Source organism: Bombina bombina, chromosome 4, assembly GCF_027579735.1.
Source record: "Bombina bombina isolate aBomBom1 chromosome 4, aBomBom1.pri, whole genome shotgun sequence".
Classification (NCBI taxonomy): domain Eukaryota; kingdom Metazoa; phylum Chordata; class Amphibia; order Anura; family Bombinatoridae; genus Bombina; species Bombina bombina.
Genome location: NC_069502.1, coordinates 746,229,466 through 746,239,736, shown reverse-complemented (window position 1 = coordinate 746,239,736; position 10,271 = coordinate 746,229,466). Strand labels below are relative to the sequence as shown.

Genomic DNA, 10,271 nt, shown 5'->3' with positions numbered 1-10,271 from the left:
AGGCAAAAGAGCTGTTTTCTTTGGGGCATGCCCCGCAAAGGGCCCTGTTCAGGGCTGGTAAGGTAATAGAGCTGTTAACTTTTGTAATTTAGTATAGGTTAGGGCATTTTTTTTTATTTTGGGGGGCTTTGTTATTTTATTAGGGGGCTTAGATTAGGTGTAATTAGTTTAAAATTCTTGTAATATTTTTTTATTTTTTGTAATTTAGTGTTTGTTTGTTTTTGTAATTTAGTGGGGGGTTTTTGTACTTTAGTTTATTTAATTGTAGATAATTGTAGGTACTTGTAGTTAATTTATTTAATGATAGTGTAGTGTTAGGTTTAATTGTAACTTAGGTTAGGATTTATTTTACAGGTAATTTTGTAATTATTTTAACTAGGTAGCTATTAATTAGTCAATAACTATTTAATAGCTTTTGTACCTAGTTAAAATAAATACAAAGTTGCCTGTAAAATAAATATAAATGCTAAAATAGCTACAATGTAACTATTAGTTATATTGCAGCTATATTAGGGTTTATTTTACAGGTAAGTATTTAGTTTTAAATAGGATTCATTTATTTAATTAATTTAATGATAGTGTAGTGTTAGGTGTAATTGTAACTTAGGTTAGGATTTATTTTACAGGTAAATTTGTATTTATTTTAGCTAGGTAGTTATTAAATAGTTATTAACTATTTAATAACTATTGTACCTAGTTAAAATAAATACAAAGTTGCCTGTAAAATAAAAATAAATCCTAAAATAGCTACAATGTAACTATTAGTTATATTGTAGCTATCTTAGGGTTTATTTTACAGGTAAGTCTTTAGTTTTAAATAGGATTCATTTATTTAACTATAGTAAACTTATTTCGTTTTATTTAAATTATATTTAAGCTAGGGGGTGTTAGTGTTAGGGTTAGACTTAGGTTTAGGGGTTAATAACCTTATTATAGTAGCGGCGACGTTGGGGGCGGGAGATTAGGGGTTAATAATTGTAGGTAGGTGGCGGCGATGTTAGGGAGGGCAGATTAGGGGTTAATAAAATGTATTATAGTGTTTGCGAGGCGGGAGTGCGGCGGTTTAGGGGTTAATACATTTATTATAGTGGCGGCGATTTGCGGTCAGCAGATTAGGGGTTAATACTTGTAGTTAGATTGTGGCGACGTTGGGGGGGGCAGATTAGGGGTTAATAACTATAATGTAGGGGTCGGCGGTGTTAGGGACACCAGATTAGGGGTTAATAGCTATAATGTAGGCGGCGATATCGGGTCGGCAGATTAGGGGTTAATACTTGTAGTTAGATTGCGGCGACGTTGGGGGGGCAGATTAGGGGTTAATAACTATAATGTAGGGGTCGGCGGTGTTAGGGACACCAGATTAGGGGTTAATAGCTATAATGTAGGCGACGGCGATATCGGGTCGGCAGATTAGGGGTTAATACTTGTAGTTAGATTGCGGCGACGTTGGGGGGGGGGCAGATTAGGGGTTAATAACTATAATGTAGGGGTCGGCGGTGTTAGGGACAGCAGATTAGGGGTTAATAGCTATAATGTAGGTTGCGGCGATATCCGATCGGTAGATTAGGGGTTAAATGATGTTATTATAGGGTTTGCGATGTGGGGGGGCCTCGGTTTAGTGGTTCATAGGTAGTTTATGGGTGTTAGTGACTTAGTGTACTAAAACATACCGAATTTCGGAACCGAATAGAACCGAATTCAGCCGAATCCGAATAAATCCGAAACAAATTTATTCGGATCCGAATAAATCCGAAACAAATTTATTCAAATTTTGCCGAATCCGATTCGATCCGAAACGAAATTCGATAAGGCCGAATCGATCCGAACCGAAAACGAACCAAATTTTTTAGCCGTGCACATGTCTAGTATTCCTTTTTTTCAGACTGTCAGTTTCATTTTTTGGGAAAATGCATATGAATAAATATTTTTCTTACCTTAAAAATTTTCAATTGACTTCTTTTCTAAATTGCGGGCTGTTAGGCTCGCAGGTGCAGAAAATGCTACAATTTATTGCCTAATTTTTGGCGCAAGACTTTTTTGGCGCAATTTTTTTTTTGACGCATGTGTGTTGCAGACGTTTTTGGCGCCAAAAAATGTGGGCGTCATTCTTGGCGCCAAAAAATGCGGGCGTCATACTTGGCGCCAAAAATGTGGGCGTCATACTTGGCGCCAGTTTTTTCACATTATTTCAGTCTCAATTTTTTGTTGCTTCTGGTTGCTAGAGTCTTGTTTGGTTTTGCATTTTTTCCCATTCCTGAAACTGTCATTTAAGGAATTTGATAATTTTGCGTTATATGTTGTTTTTTCTATTACATATTGCAAGATGTCACTTCCTGACCCTGGATCAGAATCTACTTCTGGAAAGACGCTGCCTGATGTTGATTCTACCAAAGCTAAGTGCATTTGTTGTAAACTTTTGGTAACTGTTCCTCCGGCTGTAGTTTGTGTTAGTTGTCATGATAAACTTTCTAACGCAGATAATATTTCCATTAGTAATAATCCATTACCTGTTGTTGTTCCTTCAACATCTAATGTTCAGGATGTTCCTGTTAATGTAAAATAATTTGTTTCTAATTCTATTCGTAAAGGCTCTGTCTGTTATTCCTCCTTTTAGTAAACGTAAAAGGTCTTTTAAAACTTCTCATATTTCAGATGAATTTTTAAATGACCGCCATCATTCTGACTTATCTATTTCTGATGAGGATCTATCTGGTTCAGAAGATTCTGCCTCAGATATTGACATTGATAAATCTTCATATTTGTTTAAGATGGAGTTTATTCGTTCTTTACTTAAAGAAGTGTTGATTGCATTAGATATGGAGGAATCTAGTCCTCTTGATATTAAAACTAATAAGCATTTAAATTCAGTTTTTTAACCTCATGTAGTTATTCCAGAAGTTTTTCCAGTTCCTGATGCTATTTCAGAAGTAAATTCTAGGGAATGGAATAGTCTGGGTACTTCATTTACTCCTTCACCAATGTTTAAGAAATTGTACCCTTTGCCATCTGATAGATTAGAGTTTTGGGAAAAAATCACCCAAAGTTGATGGGGCTATCTCTACTCTTGCTAAACGTACTACTATTCCTATGGCAGATAGTACTTCTTTTAAGGATCCTTTAGATAGAAAGCTTGAATCCTTTCTAAGGAAGACTTATTTATGTTCAGGTAATCTTCTTAGACCTGCTATTTCTTTGGCGGATGTTGCTGCAGCTTCCACCTTCTGGTTGGAGGTTTTAGCGCAACAAGTGTCAGACCATAATGCTTATAGCATTGTTAAACTTCTTCAACATGCTAATAATTTTGTTTGTGATGCCATTTTTGATATCATTAGGATTGATGTCAGGTATATGTCTTTAGCTATTTTAGCTAGAAGAGCTTTATGGCTTAAGTCTTGGAATGCAGATATGACTTCTAAGTCAACGTTGCTTTCTCTTTCTTTCCAAGGTAATAAACTATTTGGTTCTCAGTTGGATTCAATAATTTGAACTGTTACTGGGGGGAAGGGAGCCTTTTTGCCTCAGGACAAAAAATCTAAAGGTAAATATAGGGCTGCTAATCGTTTTCGTTCCTTTTGTCAGAATAAGGAACAGAAGCCTGACCCTTCCCCTAAAGGAACAGTTTCCGTTTGGAAACCTTCTCCAGTCTGGAATAAATCCAAGCCTTTTAGAAAGTCAAAACCAGCCCCCAAATCCACATGAAGGTGCGGCCCTCATTCCAGCACAGCTGGTAGGGGCAGGTTACGATTTTTCAAAGATGTTTGGATCAATTCGATTCAAAGTCTTTGGATTCAGAACATTGTTTCACAAGGGTACAGAATAGTTTTCAAGGTAAGGCCGCCTGTGAGAAGATTTTTTCTCTCACGCATTCCAGTAAACCCAGTGAGGGCTCAGGTGTTTCTGAAATGTGTTTCAGACCTGGAGTCGGTTGGGGTAATTGTGCCAGTTCCAGTTCTGGAACAGGGTCTGGGGTTCTACTCAAATCTGTTCATTGTACCAAAGAAGGAGAATTCCTTCAGACCAGTTCTGGATCTAAAAATATTGAATCGTTATGTAAGGATACCAACATTCAAAATGGTGACTATAAGGACTATTCTGCCTTTTGTTCAGCAAGGGCATTATATGTCTACAATAAACTTACAGGATGCATATCTTCATATTCCAATTCATCCAGATCACTATCAGTTCCTGATATTCTCTTTTCTAGACAAGCATTACCAGTTTGTTGCTCTTCCGTTTGGCCTAGCAACAGCTCCAAGGATCTTTTCAAAGGTTCTCGGTGCCCTTCTCTCTGTAATCAGAGGACAGGGTATTGCGGTATTTCCTTATTTGGACAATATCTTTGTACTTGCTCAGTCTATACATTCTGCAGAATCTCATACGAATCAACTTGTGTTGTTTCTTCAAAGACATGGTTGGAGGATCAATTTACCAAAGAGTTCCTTGATTCCTCAGACAAGGGTAACCTTTTTGGGTTTCCAAATAGATTCAGTGTCCATGACTTTGTCTCTAACAGAAAAGAGACGTCTGAAATTGGTTTCCGCTTGTCGAAACCTTCAGTCTCAATCATTCCCTTCGGTAGCTTTGTGCATGGAAATTCTAGGTCTCATGACTGCTGCATCGGACGCGATCCCTTTTGCTCGTTTTCACATGAGACCTCTCCAGCTTTGTATTCTGAACCAATGGTGCAGGGATTATACAAAGATATCACAATTAATATCCTTAATTCCCAATGTTAGATCTTCTCTGACTTGGTGGTTGGATCACCATCGTTTAATTCAAGGGGCCTCTTTTGTTCGTCCAACCTGGACTGTGATCTCAACAGATGCGAGTCTTTCAGGTTGGGGAGCTGTATGGGGATCTCTGACAGCGCAGGGGGTTTGGGAATCTCAGGAGGCGAGATTACCAATCAACATTTTGGAACTCCGTGCGATTTTCAGGGCTCTTCAGTTCTGGCCTCTTCTGAAGAGAGAATCGTTTATTTGTTTTCAGACAGACAGTGTCACAACCGTGGCATATATCATATCAATCATCAAGGTGGGACTCACAGTCCTCAGGCTATGAAAGAATTATCTCGGATACTTGTATGGGCGGAATCCAGCTCCTGTCTAATTTCTGTGGTTCACATCCCAGGTATAGACAATTGGGAAGCGGATTATCTCAGTCGCCAGACGTTACATCCGGGCGAATGGTCTCTTCACTCAGAGGTATTTCTTCAGATTGTTCAAATCTGGGGACTTCCAGAAATAGATCTGATGGCTTCTCATCTAAACAAGAAACTTCCCAGGTATCTGTCCAGATCCAGGGATCCTCAGGCGGAAGCGGTGGACGCGTTGTCACTTCCTTGGAATTATCAACCTGCTTATATCTTTCCGCCTCTAGTTCTTCTTCCAAAAGTGATTTCCAAAATCCTAATGGAGCGTTCGTTTGTACTGCTGGTGGCTCCAGCATGGCCACACAGGTTTTGGTATGCGTATCTCGTTCGGATGGCCAGTTGCCAACCTTGGACACTTCCGTTAAGGCCAGACCTTCTATCTCAAGGCCCATTTTTCCATCAGGATTTTCAAAATCATTAAATTTGAAGGTATGGAGATTGAACGCTTAATTCTTAGTCATAGAGGTTTCTCTGATTCAGTAATTAATACTATGTTACAGGCTCGTAAATCTGTATCTAGAAGGATTTATTACCAAGTTTGGAAGTCTTACATTTCTTGGTGTTCTTCTCATAAATTCTCTTGGCATTCTTTTAGAATTCCTAGAATTTTACAGTTTCTTCAGGATGGTTTGGAAAAAGGTTTGTCTGCAAGTTCCTTGAAAGGACAAATCTCTGCTCTTTCTGATCTTTTTCACAGAAAGATTGCTAATCATCCTGATATTCATTGTTTTGTACAGGCTTTGGTTCGTATTAAGCCTGTCATTAAGTCAATCTCTCCTCCTTATAGTCTTAATTTGGTTCTGAGGGCTTTACAGGCTCCTCCGTTTGAACCTATGCATTCTCTGGATATTAAATTACTTTCTTGGAAAGTTTTGTTCCTTTTGGCCATCTCTTCTGCTAGAAGAGTTTCTGAGTTATCTGCTCTTTCTTGTGAATCTCCTTTTCTGATTTTTCATCAGGATAAGGTGGTGTTGCGGACTTCATTTAATTTTTTACCTAAAGTTGTGAATTCTAACAACATTAGTAGAGAAATTGTTGTCCCTTCTTTGTGTCCTAATCCTAAGAATTCTCTGGAGAGATCTTTACATTCTTTGGATGTAGTAAGAGCTTTGAAATATTATGTTGAAGCTACTAAATATCTCAGAAAGACTTCAAGTCTATTTGTTATCTTTTCTGGTTTTAGGAAAGGTCAGAAGGCTTCTGCCATTTCTTTGGCGTCTTGGTTAAAGTCTTTAATTCATCATGCTTATGTGGAGTCGGGTAAAACCCCACCTCAAAGGATTACGGCTCATTCTACTAGGTCAGTTTCTACTTCCTGGGCTTTTAGGAATGAAGCTTCTGTTGATCAGATTTGCAAAGCAGCAACTTGGTCTTCTTTGCATACTTTTACTAAATTCTACTATTTTGATGTTTTTTCTTCTTCTGAAGCAGTTTTTGGTAGAAGAGTACTTCAGGCAGCTGTTTCAGTTTGATTCTTCTGCTTATAATTTCAATTTTTTGATTTGGGTTGTGGATTATTTTTTCAGCGGAATTGGCTGTCTTTATTTTATCCCTCCCTCTCTAGTGACTCTTGCGTGGAAGTTCCACATCTTGGGTATCTGCTATCCCATACGTCACTAGCTCATGGACTCTTGCCAATTACATGAAAGAAAACATAATTTATGTAATAACTTACCTGATAAATTCATTTCTTTCATATTGGCAAGAGTCCATGAGGCCCAACCTTCTTTGTGGTGGTTATGATTTTTTTGTATAAAGCACAATTATTCCAATTCCTTGTTTGATGCTTTCGCTCCTTTCTTATCACCCAGCTTCTTGGCTATTCGTTAAACTGAATTGTGGGTGTGGTGAGGGGTGTATTTATAGGCATTTTGAGGTTTGGGAAACTTTGCCCCTCCTGGTAGGAATGTATATCCCATACGTCACTAGCTCATGGACTCTTGCCAATATTAAAGAAATTAATTTATCAGGTAAGTTCTTACATAAATTATGTTTTTCCCCATAGGAATCAATGAGGCTGCGTTAGAAGCTGAACGCTGATTTTTTGCAGGTGTTAGTTTTTTTTTCAGCCGGCTCTCCCCCATTGATTCCTATGGGGAAATCGTGCACAAGCACGTTTTAGCAGCTCACCGCTACCGTAAGCAGCGCTGGTATTGAGGTGAGATGTGGAGCTAAATTTTGCTCTACGCTCACATTTCTGCGGCTAATGCCGGGTTTCTAAAAACCTGTAAAACCAGCGTTGTCTGCAAGTGAGTGGTGAGGGAAAACTGCTCGTTAGCGCCGCACCCCTGTTACCGCAAAACTCGTAATCTCGCCGTGTGTTTTTTCGGGCAATTCGGAATTTAGGACATGGTCGCAATTGGTTTCTCTGAATATTCGGACTTAAAATTTGTTTAAAATAAAATTTGTTCAATTGCGTTACAGCCAATGGGAAGCCCAAAAAACATTCGGCTAGATTACGAGTCTTGCGTTAGCCTTAAAAAGCAGCGTTGAGAGGTCCCAACGCTGCTTTTTAATGCTCGCTTGTATTACAAGTCTTGAAATGACAGGCTCACTGCTCACTTTTTTGGTCAGACTCGAAAATACTGCAAATCCACTTACGTCAATTGCGTATCCTATATTTTCAATGGGACTTGCATAACGCCGGTATTACGAGTCTAACCAAAAGTGAGCGGTAGACCCTCTCCTGTCAAGCCTGGTACCGCATTTTAAAGTCAGTAGTTAAGAGTTTTATGGGTTAAAGCCGTAGCATAAAACTCTTAACTAAAGTGCTAAAAAGTACACTAACACCCATAAACTACCTATTAACCCATAAACCGAGGCCCCCCCACCGCAAACAATAAAAAAAAATAATTAACCCCTAATCTGCCGAACCGAACATCGCCGCCACTATAATAAATATATTAACCCCTAAACCGCCGCACTCCGGCATCGCAAACACTAGTTAAATATTATTAACCCCTAATCTGCCGTCCCTAACATCGCCGACACCTACCTACATTTATTAACCCCTAATCTGCCACCCCCAACATCGCTGCCACTATATTAAAGTTATTAACCCCTAAATCTAAGTCTAACCCTAACCCTAACACCCCCCTAACTTATAAATTATTCCTATTTAAAACTATATAATTACCTATAAAATAAACCCTAAGATAGCTACAATATAACTAATAGTTACATTGTATCTAGTTTAGGGTTTATTTTTATTTTACAGGCAAGTTTGTATTTATTTAGCTAGGTAGAATAGTTATAGAATAGCTACCTAGTTAAAATAAAGACACATTTACCTGTAAAATAAGACATAACCTAAGTTACAATTACACCTAACTCTACACTATAATTAAATTAATTCCCTAAATTAACTACAATTTAATACAATGATCTAAAGTACGAAAAAAAACCCCCACTAAATTACAGAAAATAATAAAATAATTACAAGTTTTTTAAACTAATTACACCTAATCTAATCCCCATAATAAAATAAAAAGCCCCCCAAAATAAAAAATAGTCCCACCCTACACTAAATTACAAATAGCCCGAGCTGAAATCTGCTGAAAACAATCTTGGATTTCTCTGCTTTTTATTATTCTGCACAGCTTTTCTTACAAATACAGAACTGCAATTTCTCTAAAGTGCTTACCTGACCTTTCTCTCTACACAAGACTGTTTGCCCTACAGCACAGTTCCAAAGCAAATCACATTGTGTTTGTGCAGTTTAACTAGTGAGTCACCTTTTTGGAAGCAGTGATATCCCAGCCACAGGGGACATATCAAAGAAAGGAGAGTCCTTTTAGGGCAATGTCTGCTAAACAGGCTGAGTCCTTGAGTATCTGCTCTAATTACCAGGTGGTCATGCCACGCTACACTGGTGTAAGTGAAGAATATCCACAACCTCTCCAAGCCAGGCCACTGAGAGGCAAAGGTAAACTGAAGAGGCCAAGGCAAAGCAGGTTTAAGACTCAACCAGTCACCTTTGATGAAATCCAGGAGGTGGAGGAGGAGGGGGTGTCTCCAACTGATGAAGAAAAGGCCAGGAAATCTTTCCTACAGTCCCTGGAGTCCCTAAGGAGAAGCTCAAGCAACATGCACTTCCAGAGAGAGAAGCTTGTTAGCTGCAAACTAAGGCTCAGTCTGGACTCCAGTAACTCAGACTCTGCACAGTGACCTTCCAGGGAATGGTGCACTAAATTCTAGGACTGCATGTCCTGAGACACTCTATGACCATGAGTTAGTTACACCACAGTCCTAAGGCTGCTGGTTTAAAGGCATAGACTGTGATGCGCTGTAACCAGACAGTAATTGACCCTCATTATACCTGTCAGTCTAAAAACCCCAAATGCAAGGAGAGTCTAGACTTTTAGACTTTTGAAGCTATGACCCTGTGACTACCAGAGGCTGATCTTTCTTTAAACAACTAGCCAAACAAAGAGAGGGTGGAACATAATCAATTTAGAATGAGGAGTAAATAACTCTATTGCCCTTCAACCCCCTACAATACTGAAATGGATGGAAAGGGGCCCCATTGCCTGGAATGTTGCTGCAGAATGAAACGCCTGTTTCTCCAACATTGGTGTGTCCGGTCCACGGCGTCATCCTTACTTGTGGGGATATCTCTTCCCCAACAGGAAATGGCAAAGAGTCCCAGCAAAGCTGGCCATATAGTCCCTCCTAGGCTCCGCCCACCCCAGTCATTCTCTTTGCCGTTGCACAGGCAACATCTCCACGGAGATGGTTAAGAGTTTTTTGGTGTTTAAATGTAGTTTTTATTCTTCTATCAAGTGTTTGTTATTTTAAAATAGTGCTGGTATGTACTATTTACTCTGAAACAGAAAAGGATGAAGATTTCTGTTTGTGAGAGGAAAATGATTTTAGCAGACAGTAACTAAAATCGATTGCTGTTTCCACATAGGACTGTTGAGATGAAGTAACTTCAGTTGGGGGAAACAGTTAGCAGACTTTTCTGCTTAAGGTATGACTAGCCATATTTCTAACAAGACCATGTAATGCTGGAAGGCTGTCATTTCCCCTCATGGGGACCGGTAAGCCATTTTCTTAGTCAAACAAACAGAATAAAGGGCTTAATATGGGCTAAAAAACTGGTAGACATTTTTATGGG

The 10,271-nt window shown here is 39.0% G+C and overlaps 1 protein-coding gene across 1 annotated transcript; it reads left to right on the top strand.

The window, feature by feature from the left end:
* The first annotated feature begins 8,712 nt into the window (after window positions 1-8,712).
* LOC128657812 (uncharacterized protein C11orf96 homolog) lies at window positions 8,713-9,319 on the top strand. The gene has a single exon (XM_053712229.1). It carries the CDS (start codon window positions 8,954-8,956, stop codon window positions 9,317-9,319), a length of 366 nt encoding a protein of 121 aa, XP_053568204.1. The 5' UTR covers window positions 8,713-8,953.
* The last annotated feature ends 952 nt before the right edge of the window (window positions 9,320-10,271 follow it).